Source organism: Podarcis gaigeae (assembly GCF_964106915.1).
Source record: "Podarcis gaigeae genome assembly, chromosome: 1".
In the NCBI taxonomy this organism is placed as follows: Eukaryota; Metazoa; Chordata; class Lepidosauria; order Squamata; family Lacertidae; genus Podarcis; species Podarcis gaigeae.
In genome coordinates, this window is record NC_139678.1 from 126,257,120 (window position 1) to 126,272,441 (window position 15,322).

Sequence of the window (15,322 nt, forward strand, 5' to 3'; positions counted from 1 at the left end):
GTTTTCGGCAGGCGCCTAAAATTGTGTCAGGAGGCCGCCAGGCAAGCCTCCCCCGGGGAGCATGTGAAAAATGGGGAGCCACTTTTCTTCATCATCATTATATCATCAGCCCTTGAAGTGTTTAAAGCGACACCCTTAGCACAATGAAAGATTCCCCTTTACCTTGCATATCATCTAAAGAACTTGAGAGCTTGCCAGACACTTGTGGCATTTGGGGTTGTTGTCGTTTAGTCGTGTCCGACTCTTCGTGACCCCATGGACCAGAGCACGCCAGGCACTCCTGTCTTCCATTGCCTCCCACAGTTTGGTCAAACTCATGCTGGTAGCTTCGAGAACACTATCCAACCATCTCGTCCTCTGTTGTCCCCTTCTCTTTCCCAACATCAGGGTCTTTTCCAAGGAGTCTTCTCATGAGGTGGCCAAATACAGTCATACCTCGGGTTGAATACGCTTTGAGTTGAGCGTGTTCGAGTTGTGCTCTGCGGAGCGCATTACTTCCAGGTTTTGCCGCTTGCGCATGCACAGACGCTCAAAATGATGTCACACACATGCACAGAAGCGGTGAAAAGCGATGTGTGCGTGCGCAGACATGCCGTCACTAGTTACGTTTACCTCTAGATGCGAACGGGGCTCCAGAACGGATCCCGTTTGTATCTAGAGGTACCACTGTATTGGAGCCTCAGCTTCAGGATCTGTCCTTCCAGTGAGCACTCAGGGCTGATTTCCTTCAGAATGGACAGGTTTGATCCTCTTGCAGTCCATGGAACTCTCAAGAGTCTCCTCCAGCACCACAATTCACAAGCATCAATTCTTCAGCGATCAGCCTTCTTTATGGTCCAGCTCTCTCTTCCATACATCGCTACTGGGAAAACCATAGCTTTAACTATACGGACCGTTGTCGGCAAGGTGATGTCTCTGCTTTTTAAGATGCTGTCTAGGTTTGTCATTGCTTTTCTCCCAAATGGATCACTGCCTTGCCGTGGCGAAGGGGCTTGAATAACTCAGAGAAGCTATGAGCTATGCCGTGCAGGGCCACCCAAGATGGACAGGTCATAGTGGAGAGTTCTGACCAAACGTGATCCGCCTGGAGCAGGAACCTGCAAGCCCATCCAGTATCCCTGCCAAGAAAACTCCATGGACAAAAACAACAGGCATACACAACGTAATAACAAAACAACCCCCCCCCCCCCCACACACACACCTTGCTCCAGTTTAAAAGGCCATCGGTTTAAATAGCCAAAGGCCTGGTTATCAGGAAACGTTTTCGCCTGGTGCCTAAAATTGTGTCAGGAGGCCGCCAGGCAAGCCTCCCTGGAGCAGCATGTGAAAAATGGGGATCCAGTTTTCATCATCATCATCATCAGCAGCAGCAGCAGCTCTTGAAGTGTTTAAAGCAAAATCCTTAGCACAATGAAAGATTCCCCTTTACCTTGCATAGCATCTAAAGCAGTGTTTCCCAACCTTGGGTCTCCAGCTGTTTTCAGACTACAGTTCCCATCATCCCTGACCACTAGTCCTGCTAGCTAGGAATGATGGGAGTTGTAGTCCCAGAACAGCTGGAGACGCAAGGTTGGGAAACACTGATCTAAAGAACTCAAGAGCTTGCCAGACATTTGTGGCATTTGGGGTTGAGGAATATAGGAACTTACCTTCTTTCTTAGCATTTCCAGCCAAGCAAGTAATTATTGTTGGCTTCTTGTTCATTCAAAAGTGGCAATCTTTAAAGGAAGGTGCTGGTTTGTGTTTCAGCACAAGGGGGCAGTGCTTACCAATAACTATTTAAAAACTCGCTTGAATGACAAATAAGTGTTTTTTAAAAAATATTGTTCGGTGTTCACAGCGCTTTGATTTTCTGCTGGTTGCAATTATAGCAAATACAAGACTGTCCAAAAAATGCTATTTGGAGCAAATATCTAATCTGGACAAAATTCGGCTAGGAAGCTTGAAATGTGGACCCATTTCCAATGTCCTTAAGAGATGCTTTCCCCACAGCTGCAAATCAGCACATTTTTTAAAAAATTGTCCAGTAGCACCTTAGAAACCAACTAAGTTTGTTCTGGGTACAAGCTTTCATGTGCATGCACACTTCTTCAGATACCAAGGTACCTCAGATACTTCAGGTATCTGAAGAAGTGTGCATGCACATGAAAGCTTATACCCAGAACAAACTTAGTTGGTCTCTAAGGTGTATATTGTCTCCCTGCTTATTTAACATATGCAGAATTCATCATGTGAAAGGCTGGGCTGGATGAATCCCTAGCTGGAATTAAGATTGCCAGAAGAAATATTAACAACCTCAGATATGCAGATGACACAACCTTGATGGCAGAAAGTGAGGAGGAATTAAAGAACCTTTTAATGAGGGTGAAAGAGGAGAGTGCAAAATATGGTTTGAAGCTCAACATCAAAAAAACTAAGATCATGGCCACTGGTCCCATCACCTCCTGGCAAATAGAAGGGGAAGAAATGGAGGCAGTGAGAGAGGACAAGTTGGTTGGACAGTGTTCTCGAAGCTACGAACATGAGATTGACCAAACTGTGGGAGGCACTGGAAGACAGGAGTCCCTGGCGTGCTCTGGTCAATGGAGTCACGAAGAGTCGGGCACGACTAAGGGACTAAGCAACAACAAGGTGCTACTGGACAAGTTTTTATTTCGACTGCATCAGACCAACACTGCTACCTACCTGAATCCACATTAAAAATAGTGAGCCTTTTTATTAACTAGATGTTGCCTTCAAACTATGCAATTTTCACCATTTTGATTCTGTTATATATATTAGATTATTCCCTGTGTAATTCCCTAAAGATAGGGGAATTCTTTTCTGAACAGCAGGGCAAAATCTACTAATTAGTGATAATGTAACTGACAAAAAATTATCACACAAAATGGGGTTAATGTGTCCCAGAAATCACCTATGTTGAAATCTATGTTTCAGGTGACCAATGGTTTTTAGCAGATAAAAATGTGACTGACAAGGGAAGCAATTTGTTATTTTCGGTTATGCGATCACCCCCTTAAGGCAGTAGACATCCTTACCTCACACCTCCAGGAAAAGTACCCAGATATTAGATATAGGCAATGACCGATTCACGTACATTCAATATGTGCATGACTGTGCACACACACATCATGGCGACCCAGAAATGGCCAGAAAAGGGGGCAGTACCGGCTTAGGCACACTCTGCTGTCGCACAGAATGACCTAGAATGCAACCCCACACAAATCAAGGGTTGCCTGTACAGTGGTACCTCAGGTTACATACGCTTCAGGTTACATATGCTTCAGGTTACAGACTCCGCTAACCCAGAAATAGTACCTCGGGCTAAGAACTTTGCTTCAGGATGAGAACAGAAATTGCGCGGCGGCAGCGAGAGGCCCCATTAGCTAAAGTGGTGCTTCAGGTTAAGAACAGTTTCAGGTTAAGAACGGACCTCCGGAATGAATTAAGTTCTTAACCCGAGGTACCACTATACTTGCTTTTCAACTGGGAACAGCTGTTGACTGAGCAACAGTAGATAAAGGTGGTAGGCTGGAAAATGTGGATGTAGATTAATAGTATAACACATGGGATGGATCTACACACAAGGAAAAAAACAATAAGTCAGAAATTATATCGTTGTAACAAAAGAAAAAAATGCTATGTAAACATTGCTTAGAATATTATTATTATTATTATTATTGGCAGCTTTCTGGTGCCATCTCTGACAAAATTCCAGGGTTCTTGATAGCCCATACCTTTGGGCCTCCCCCAGGAAGTACATATGGCCACGGAAATGATGAATTTTAAGCAAATTTTAATGCTACTTCTCCTAGCTTTTTAATTACGATTCCTGAGATTTATTTATTTTTAATTTACTGGCTTCTTATTGTTTGATATATAAGCCACCTTACGAAGATTATGCCACAAGAAGGCAGGATATACATACATGCTGTAGAGGACAAAATTCTGAGTGAAAGCCCCCTTGAGCAGGATAGAAATATGATTAGGCTGAAATTATAATTTGACATCTGAATTGCTCCTGTTAAAAACGTTGCTCTGATAAAAAGTGCCTTCTGGATTATGCATCAGTGTTTTTAAGCTCCCCGTCTTTCAGCTTGTCCGTTTTCATGATGGTTGAATGCAAAGAGTCAAAATCCTCTAATCCTAAATGAAGGAAGGTGAGATACTAATACACTTATTTTTGACAGAGTATCTGAATTTCTCTAACTTGGTTAATTTTGTTTTTAAACCACAGAGTTCACATATATTTGAATTAGTTAAAGGAACTGGGATAAAGCACATTGTGAGATGAAAGTTTTACATACATTGTATATCTGACTGTTACAATCTTTCCCTCTGCACATTACCTTTCCATGGATCAATGGAATTCTGTCACTGTATCCCACCAGTTTTGAGAGGTAGGCTTAAGAGCAAAAAGTATTTCTGAATGGCCAATGAAAGAACTGGAGTTGCCATATGTCCGGAATTTCCCGGACATAACCAGAATATCACAGTCAAAAGCAGTGTCTGCGGAAATCCGATGTCAGTAGTGTCATTTTTGCCGGTTTTCCTTAAAATAGCTAAAAAAATGTCCAATTTATTTGCGCTTTTGCAAAAAAAAAAACACCACAAGAGCTTTGGGCAATTTTTTTAATTAAAAAAAAGCCCAACAAAAGAAAGGCTCTCTTTGCAGCAGCTTCTCTTCATTCTAAGGGATGTAAAGCAAAATTGGGGAAGAAATACAACAGTGCCACATTTTTCCAGAAACAGCACAATATTTATTTAAACATCTTTATATATTTATATATATATCTCTTTTCTGCATTGCAGATTTGTTTCAATTTTATACACCTCTATTTACAATGATTTAAAATATTCTCTCTCTGGCAGGTATTTACAAGATCAACATTTCACATTTTAACAACAGTCAACAGCATTAACCAGATTCAGTAAGACAGTTAAGATAATGGCTTACATGCACCAATATAATGATCTTAAAACATGTCATCTGAGTTCTGTTAATACAAGCTATTCACAGGTTCCAGTTTAGGGTCCCCAACACCGTAAAGACTGCATTTATTACATAACCCATTTTGATTAGCATTTCACCAGCACCAGATTCTGAACGTTTCGGGTGTTATACCAACATGCATGTTCATGTTGGTGGAACATTAACATAATTCAAGTCTTTGTGCCAAATAGATTTTGTTTACAGTAAGCAGGGTAATTGCTGCCTATGCTTCTTTTGCGAACGAGGTAAAACAGGTTACATAATGCCGAAAAAGTAAAAATCCTTCAAAAATCTTAGTTCAGAAGTAAACCTTTGTATGAGAGAAAATAAAGTGTGGGGGGTGCTTTCGATAGCTAAACATTATACAACAGCTTTTAAAATGATTGCAATTCCTGCAGGATAATACGATTCAAACGGTTAATGGTAAATTGGATGTTCCTATTACAAACATTAAAAATTCAGCGACAACTCCTTTCGCAACTTGTTAAATAATAACAGAAGTCCCACCCCAATCGAGACTTCCGTGTAACTTATAGTTTGGAAACTGCTTTCCAAATAATAGCCAGAACAAAATTACTAATGCCCTTCCCACAAATTTCTACACTAATGGTGAGACACTGTAAAAAGTATTTTTACAAGAGAATATTCTCTCCCTCCCTTCCTCCCTCTCACATACACACGTTCAAACACTCATGACTATTTTTCATGAACTCCCACCCCACCCCTGAATGATCCTTAAATCAGCAGGTTAAAAAAGATACACACTCACATTCATTATAAATAAAATTTCAAGTCAAAGAGAAAGTTGGGTAAACTCAGTGAAACACAGTATTTTTTTTACTTTCTCCAATTTCAAGTCCTGCTAAATTTTGTTTTATAAAGACTTGGAGTAATTGTTGAACTAGGAGGGCTGTTAACTATAGAAGTCCTTACTCAGGGCCAGAAAAGGAAGAATATTGGTCCCATCTGAATTAAAGCACCAAAGAGTGTTCTACTGTCATTTTATCTGGTACCAACATATAACTCAATGTATAATTATTTTAATTCTTAAACATCTAGCACATGAGATAACTGTTTTGAAGTCATCTTTTAAAACAAATGACAAAAGCAGAAATATACCAACATTCTACGGTGCTCACAAAAATATATCTACCTTGCAAATTAAGTTATGAAAATGAAACAGCTTATTAACACAACTGACTTTGTTAAGAAATATGCAAAATGATAAACTATTCCTAAGCACTTTGTCTAACATTATTTTTGGAAAAGGCCAGTAGGCAGTTCTGAGAACTCTGCTTTAAAAGTTAGTCTACTGAAGACTGGACACATTTTAAACACAAATTCTTCAGGAATTTACAAAAACACACACAAAAAGTTATACCCCCCAACCCTGCACCCATCCTAGATATTATATTTTCTACTTCTAAATATGACTACATAACCTATTGTGATTTATGCAATTCCAAGCCTCAGTCCTGATAACCACAAGGAATTTCAGTAAATATATATTTAAAATGGCTATTATCTACATAGTTTGCTCCGGCGTTTTAAAAAATTGTGATTCTGGAGTTTGCTTGGAATTTACAAATGATGAAAATGGCTAAACATACATACACAAACACCATGCTCTCTGGAATTCTTCAAGTCTGATGAATACATTCTGCTCCACCAAACCTACGCATTCCCCCCCCCCCCATTATTTTAGGGCAGAGCATTTATTACTCAATTTACTTGCTGCACATAAAGTTAAAATACTAAATAGAATTATAAACAGTGACTGCAATCCAACACCTGTAAAAATAATTCTGAGAGCTCAAGCAGAGTTTAGATTAGTTTGCTTCAAAACAGAACACGGTTGTAAAAGCTAAATTTTCAAATGTGGCTTACTGGATGGCATCAGGTGGTGTCAGTTTTGAGTGTGGTATTTCTTAAGAGTTAGAAATTAAATTCGCAAGCACTTGAGTGATTCTAAATTATCTTTGGATCCCAAACAACAAAACAGTAACAAGCTTCATATTAATAATCGCAGTAGGACAATCTAGACAATTTTCAAATCAGTAAGTGATCTAGTTCCATTGACTCAACAAGGTGCGAAGCACTGATCTTTCCTTGACGTCCATTAAATAAAAGAATGCTTTACTTTCTCTAGATTTATCTGTTTTAATATTTATCTGTATAAAACTAGGTAAGATTTGTTAAAACTGTTGGAATGAAGCAGATTAACTGGGAATTAACCCAAACAGAGGTTTGCAAAATAAATTGAGCCTATGGGCATTAGTTTATTTAATGTATTTAATACTAGATAACGCATCAACTCAACAGTATTTGGCATGGATTGAATTTTCCCAGCTTACACTTTGAGTACTAAAGACAGTTTATAATTGCAGCGTTTTCCATCTTCTTGTAAGATGTTAAGAAACAAAACATCTGAAATTTTTATCCAAATATTATTATTTTTAGGTTTGACCATTCTTTCAGTATGTTTTACGGTCTGTCTAATATCCTGAACTGTTTATTGTTGCTGTGTGTGAGTTCAGAAGGGGAAATCATCTTAGCTTAAAACCATGGCCAGAGGGGTAGCATTCCCACCCTAAAATGAGTACTTTCGAACCTAATTTTAATCAACCGTAAAAAATCTTTTAACTTACAGGTAAAAACTGATAAAAATGAAAAGGCAAACCTTAACTTTTTTTGGAGGCAAGAAAATATTATGGTTATATTTACATATTGCATACAAACAACTGAGGCAATCGATTGTCAACCCATGACAAATGTACCTATTTGCATACACTCATCCAATAAGGGGGTGACCAGTCCTTCAACCCTGCAATTCTACTGTTCACAAAATAGTGCAAATAAAATTGTTTGAAAACATTGTGATTTTCCTTACTTCGATGGCAAAATATATAAACTTGCCAAGCTTACATCTAGGAAGAGAAACATGATAATTAGAGCATCTACTACATGTATCAGACACTGACTGAATTTGAAAAACCTATGTTAATACATATCCCCTGTGATACGAATTCATCACTTCCATATGGAACTTTAGTTTCACGCTGATAATCACTTTAAGAACTGAACCGAAGTCCTGCCCTTAAGTTGCACGCTTCAGATGTACAATAATACACTTTCATTCTCAATATAGTACTTAATGTTGTTTGATAGCTAGCCACTACATCTCACACTGTTGTCTGCAGCATGAAACGATAGCTCCCTTACCCAATATCCAAACGTAACTAAAATAAGACCGCTTGCAATTGTATGTTCACCTTTCCTCATGTATAAATCCTGGGCAAAATTAAAAGCAGGATATTATTTACGGTAATTGTGGGACTGTTCAGAAGTAACATTATTCCACCCTAGAGGTTTGCAAGTGAAAATTGTTGCATTGAACTGTGATCCTAACGTCTCCTGCTCACAGACTTTTCCTGCAAAATCTCACATGAACATCACATTTTCAACTAACACATGTCCTGCTCATATTCCTCCACAAGGTACCTTCAGTTTAAACACAAGATGTGAAAGTGGAAAACCACACTCTAAAAAGCAGAAGCTGTGACAATAACAGTAATTACGGGGAAAGGGCTTTAAATGCAAATACTGTTTTTGTCACGAGTTATCAGGAAGTGACTTAAAATACGCTGAAAACAGCTCATAAGGCAAATGATCAATCAGAGTTCATTTGACAACTCTGGCCTTTCCACATCAATTCAATGCTGTATCGTTTCAGTTCAATTCATTTCTTGAGAAAGCACAGTGGCTCAATGAAGACCTAGTATTTCTCTAGTTTCTTAAGATGATTAAAATATTGGGAGCTTCCGTGGGGGCACAAGCACTTGGCTACTTCTCTGTGTCCTCCTTCCTTTTCAACATTTTGCTAGCACAGTTTCTGTGTCAAGTTGAATGCTCACCCCAAGTCAGGTTTTAAGCCAGCAACTAAAAGCTAGTGTTTGGCTTTCTGTATACTTTTGGTATTGTATTAATATTTCTAAAATACATTATAGATACTCAAAACACTCCCAAGAACTAGTGTGCCACCAAATCCAGAAATAAACTAAAGTGGGTGGGATTTTAGCAGAAAGGAGGAAGAGGAGAGTGTGCAAAAGTCAAGGTGCTAAGAGGAAAGGAACACACTTGGGCTAACTCCCAGTATCAAATATGGATTAAAAAAAAAAAAAATGAGTGGGGAGGGGAGAGATGTTACATCTATATTGAGCCAGTACTTAAAAGCACCAGACAGTGCAGGTTTTCAACAGAACTCTGGAACACCATAGCATGGAGCAGCAGATACACCAACAGACGCTCAAACAGCACCAACATGGACCCGTTAAAACGACTGCTTGATACCAGCAGGTGACACACAAACACACACCGTTAAGAAAAGACGCTCAGCAGCATTTATCTGTTACAGAACATACTATAAAGATCCTCGGGGGACAAGGAAAGCATACCACTTGAACCCACAATATGGGGAAAGTGCATATTAAAACAGGGATAGAATCTGAATTGCGTCAAAAGAGGACAATAAAGGGAATTTAAGAAGAAGAGCAGCAAGCAAGTATTAGATTCATGCCAGAAGGCACTAAAAACAAAAGAACCAAGTACAATATGTTTCTACTGCACAACCAAAAAAAAGAACCAATTTGGGTTTCAGCAGCCTTATCTGAGACAACCTCTATCCCACACACAAACATTATATATAATTTATTAATTTTTTTGTAATTTTAATGTGCTGAAGATACACAACATCTTTTGGTTTTCATTTTAATAAGCAATAAAGACTTATTGTTAAACACATTCAAACTTGATAGCAGGACTACCACCCATTGGGATGCATAATACGCATTTCTGCACTTTGTGTACATGCCATTACAAATCATAATAGGCTGGCACGTTCTTTCAAAACTCGTTTGAACATCTCACTTCCGTGTCTTTCAGAAAGAAAAAAGTACAAACAACCGATTTGGTCCTCAGCACACGTCAGCCAAGGGAAGGGGACAGGACGCTTTTTGGAACTCCAATTCCCATCAGCCTCAGCCAACGTAACCAATGATCAGGGATGATGGGGAAAATAGTCAAAAGCAGCTGGAAAAGCTCAGGTCCCCCAGCCCTGCTTTACAATAATATAAATTTCCTCTCTTTTGACTAAGATTCCCTTTTTTGGCTTCATTTGTGTAGACTACATAGAGTGGGATCCTAAAAAGGTACTCAAGATGTGCCTATGAGCTTGGTCATACTCAGTGTTTTTTATTTTTAAATTTCCAGTTTAATTGCAACCAGAGCTATCCCCACCATGGCCATGATCCACAATTTTCTTTTAAAAGCTCCCTCCATTTCAAACATGGTTTGACAGGTGGGATGGTGAGTTGTTGTTTACCAAACCCAAAGCCTAAGGAACTAGTCATGCAGCCTTTGGGGACCTGGCTATAGTTTCTGCTATTTTTTAAAAAGGAAGTGTTTCTATAGAACAATAATTGAGAGTCGATCCCACCAGTATGCTAGAAAATTAAGAGGTGTGATCAGGCCCCTTTCACCAGTCTATGGAACATAAGCACTTTCTGAAGTACTGTACAGTACTGACTTCAGAGCCAAAAGAAGTCTAGCCGACACCTTACACACTGCTTAGTTATTACTTTGGATATTTATTAGTTGCATTTAATCACAAGTGAACCTTCCTGAGTTTCAATTATACGGGATTGGATTCAAACTAATTTAGTTGAACTCAGGTCTCATGGAAATCAAGGTAATAACTTGTCATTAAAAGTCCCACTGCTTTGAATGGGAACTAAGTGTAAATAACTTTCTCTAGATCCATCCCTTAGTATGTAATGGTTCCACATTAGTTTAGCTTCAGTAAGAACCCTTTACAGAACTGCTATTAACTCTTACAGCAATTGTACAAAACAACATTGCTATTAGGTAGGCTAGGTCCTTTTGAAAAAGTGGAATTTTAAAGTTATGAGTCCGGGAAGCAAGAGAGCAGCAGAACTGGAAGTTGTCAATTATATTTAAAAAAATCTTTTCATTATTATTTAGCAGAGTAATGGCACTTTGTAGTTCTAAATATCATAGTCTTTATTCTCTCTAAAAATAACCTATTGTTTCTACTCCTCCCAACCTTCCTCTCCAATGTAATGAACCCAAAATGCCAGAGTTGGGAGACAGAACTTAACAGCTTTTTCTTAGATTAATAACCTGCACATTTCCAGATCAATGTACAAGGGATAAAGGGGAAAAATTCCCCCTTTTGCTGTTGATGTATACACAAAACTGTCCAAAACATGATGAATACTTTTCTTTAGAATAAGAAATGCAATTTAAAGCAGTGATCTACAGCGTAAACGCTAAATATTGCCCACACACCAGTCACATGCATTCAAAATTAGTTTCAATTGTACGAGTTCCCAGATTATTAGAGGGAAGAGGATTCCACCTCACCCCTTACATTAGCTAGATGAAATAGTCACAACTGCAATAGATTAATCAAAATATAGGCAGTGAGTTGTTACCCTTCTGGGAGATAGGACTGCCAAAAACGCCATTGTTTGGGCAAAGGTTTTAAGAGGATTCAGTCACCTATGTTTCCTGCAGCCATTGGCTCTGTTCCTGGCATATCTTTCTGGAGAACATTCTGTATTTACCGCAGATATCAGTCTATTCTGTGACTAAATTTAGTCACACCACAGCAAGCGGCCTCTCTTCATCTGCAGTTTCTTGTTCATTTCAAAGAATATCAACTTACAAAAATAGCTTCTTTTAAAAGGAGCAGTGCTGAATAGCAATTTCTGGGTAAGCCTGTGTGCTCCTTTTCTACTTCTCACTTATTTTGAACATAATTCATCTTTCAGGAAGTCCTGGCATATAGGCAAATCAACCCTGTGTCCTGGACGGGGAAGACATGTAACATGAAATATGGCTACAACGCCATTAAAAGTGCATTGTAACCTACACTGTCTACTTACAGCCCACTCTTTCGGAGGAGGCAACAACTTGGAAAACGTGCATGTCTCAATTGCTGAACGTGAAGTGTTTGGGGAGGAAGAAGAGAGGATGGTAGAGAGGGAGGACTGCTCTCGTTTTCATGACAAAGTGCATTCAGACAGCCACCAGGAGCAATGGCAGCGTTTCCCTCCCTCGGAATTGATTGCACTAACTCAGAGGTCCAAAGTCCTATTAGAATCTCTGAGGCACTCCTGGTTCTAAGAGACAAAAAGTCACAGTCCAGTAGTCTTTGCAGAACTGTAGATTGAGAAAGCTAACCCGTTTCTATTTCTCAAAAAAAGCCAAAGCTTCATTTTCATAGGGATCACATTCACCATTTCCTCCGATCTTCTCAAAACTCACAGTGTTGAAATGGGACTGATCAGCCTACAATGGATTGCACATCACCCAAGGAGAAAGGAAGGCATGGAAAAGGCATAAAGTACATCTTATACTTGCTTCACAACAACATTTAGGGAGGGCAAGGGCGGGGGGGATTGGAACATGAGGTTTTATTGCTGTTTCAGTACAAAATATAGTATGACATCTAAAATGAATTGAACAAGATCACAAAAGCCAGGATTTTCACACTATAGGATGATGGTTGCTATTGTTGCTCAACGAGGAATTGGGTAAAAGGGGAAAGTGGAGGAAGGACAACAAAGTTAAACCTGGGATATGAGTTGCATATTGAAACTTGGGGATCGGGACTGCTTGGTCAGAGGAGCTCCTGGCGAGATGACATCTTTGCCATTTCCAGCTTGGCCTAAGCGGTCCTCCTGTAGACTAATGGTCGAAAACCGATTGGTGTTGCCAGCTGCTAAGTTAGTAACACCCTCACCGCCAATACCAACTCCTGAACCCCCTTGACTGCCATTCACATAGTCAAATGATTTACTGGAAGAAGCACTAGCAGTCCGAATCAGGCTCACGCTATTGGCTTTTGGCACCACCTGCCCAGCAGGCAAGCTCAGGTGTTTCTTTGTAGGAGTCATTTCAATTGCATCTGTACTGAGGTCAATAGACTGGTTCAGGTACTGCTTACGGGCAGATTCTCGAGGGCTCTCCGTGGATTTGGTAGGTGTGGAAATCTCCTTATCCTTGGCTGAACGCCCAGTTACTCCTTTCCTTAAGCTGCCCCTTTGAGATGTGGATGAAAATTTGGCTCCAACTGGCTGGCTGCTCAGGGACGCCCCAGATGAAAATCCTTCATCAGCATCATTAAGATTCACAGATTCTTCTCTTCCATTGACACCCTCACCATCTAAAAACCCAAAAGAAATCAGATTGAGAAACAAAACCATCATGGTACAAATTTTACAACATTTCTACGACTGCACCTAAAACATTTCTTCACAAATTTGTGTTTTATTCTGTGACTTAACTCTCCTAATAAACATGGTTAGGATTGAAAACACAATATATATTTTTCTGTCAACGCCCAGAAGATCCATACAAGACTGAAGTCTTAAAACACACTTACTCAGAGGGATTACTTCTGAGTAAACATTATTAGAATTGTTCTGGGTGGCTACAATTTCTGACAAATTACGTTTCATTGATAATACTCTGCATCCTACTTAAATTTTCAATAGTTATGGCCAAACTAGACATTCAGTGGGCATAATTGCATTTAACATGTTTATTTTCCCTTCTAAACAGCAGTTGTGATGGGCCAACTGAGATTCAGACCAAGGCACACAGGAAGAGGGGAGTTTAATCCTTCCCTTCGCCATAGTCACGATGAAAATCATCAGAGGAAGCATCAGCTTTCAGTGGGAAGGGAGTTTCTTAGAAGGACAAAATAGACACAAGAAATACAATGACACATTTACCAGCACACCTAGTTAGGCCCTTAAAAGCTACTACCAATACAATAGAGCACTTTTACCCAAGATATCAAAGTCCTTCATGTAATATTCCTGATCTTAGAATTGTTTCTTATATCAATGACACTGTAGTGCTACTTCCAACACATAAGCATCTAAAAATGGAATGTGAAGATGAAGGTACATAACCAGCTTGAACAGGTACCAACACTTTGAGATACCCAGTGCAGCCTGGCAATATCTGCTTCTCTCTCTCTCTCAAGGCTAGTTATAAATTCATTCATTAGATATGACAGAGGAAGTCACTGGCTCCGTACGTCAAGACTGAACTGAACAGATCCACACCTCCTAGTGGGAGTCAGAACAAACCTATGCACTCAGTTCTGAAATTTTCAGCCATGTTCCTGGTACAATCAGTTCTTATGACTTGGTCCAAGAGCTGCCTTGGACATTTTCAAGGTAACAGCTGTTCCAAGCAACTAGTATTTTAAAGTTGTATTTTAATCTTGTTTTTAAGTTGTATTCATTCAGCTTGTTTTTATCATTGCTTGTTAGCTGCCCTGAGCCCGGCCTTGGCTGGGGAGGGCGGGGTATAAATAAAAATAAAAAGAATTATTATTATTATTATAGTAAACCTGGCTCCTGCCAGGACCCACAGCAACCCCACTGAAGATGAGGCAGCAAATTCCTCCTGGTCTGGGAGGGCATACTGAAATACCATCTCTTCCAGAAAAGAGATTACGGGAAAAGAGATTACTGTCCTTATAGGACTTATGTGCTGAAGGAATGTTTTGGTGCCATTAATATAAGAATGCATGCTATGTGTTTTGCTTTTGTGAATTTTAGTGAGGGTTTTTAAAATATATATATATATATAGCAAATAGGTAAATGGAAAAGATTTAGGAAACAAAAGCAAAATGATACAGATTAGATGCTGACTGGCCAGTTTATCCCCTGTATTCATTCTTCCTGAAAGCAATATTATCGTTCCAGATGTGCGTGACTTAAGGTAGAATCTCACTATATTGTCGTTTCTATGAAAGTGCCATTGTAAATACTTTTATGGGGCTACTGCTAAACCTTTTCAAAGCAACTTGACTCGCTACATGATTTGCCTGTTGTGCTAACACTAACTGCTGGAAACATGCAACACTGGCATGAAACCTCCATTTGAGGCAATCCACATGGTGAGCAGTTTTCAACTGTCAGTGCTATAAGTGTGGAATTAGTGCCATATGGAAGCATCTCCAGCCTCATCTCCATCTAGATGGGTAATAAGAAGAATTGCCACCTTTGGGAGCATTCCTGCATCATCCATACTGCAGTAGCCTTCTATAGCTGTTGTAGCTTCCAACCCACTAACTGGAAATCACTGCCCTAACTCAATTTTCATAATAATGCAACACTCCTCAGTTTTATCAAGTGGTTCCTAATATATCCTGTCTTTCATCTCTTCTCCTCGGTAAGATTACCATATTGGCAGATTTTTAAATCTAGTATTAAATTCAAATGTCA

At 39.4% G+C, this 15,322-nt stretch overlaps 1 protein-coding gene across 2 annotated transcripts in view; it reads right to left on the bottom strand.

Moving 5' to 3' along the window:
• Positions 1-4,737: 4,737 nt before the first annotated feature.
• The window catches only part of HYCC2 (hyccin PI4KA lipid kinase complex subunit 2), a 49,794-nt gene continuing 39,209 nt past the window's right edge, over positions 4,738-15,322 (bottom strand). For both annotated transcript variants that reach the window (XM_083709206.1, XM_083709207.1), the window contains one exon: positions 4,738-13,241. In XM_083709206.1, coding sequence (XP_083565332.1) covers positions 12,643-13,241 — 599 coding nt within the window. In that variant the 3' untranslated portion in view covers positions 4,738-12,642. The remainder of the gene's footprint in view (positions 13,242-15,322) is intronic.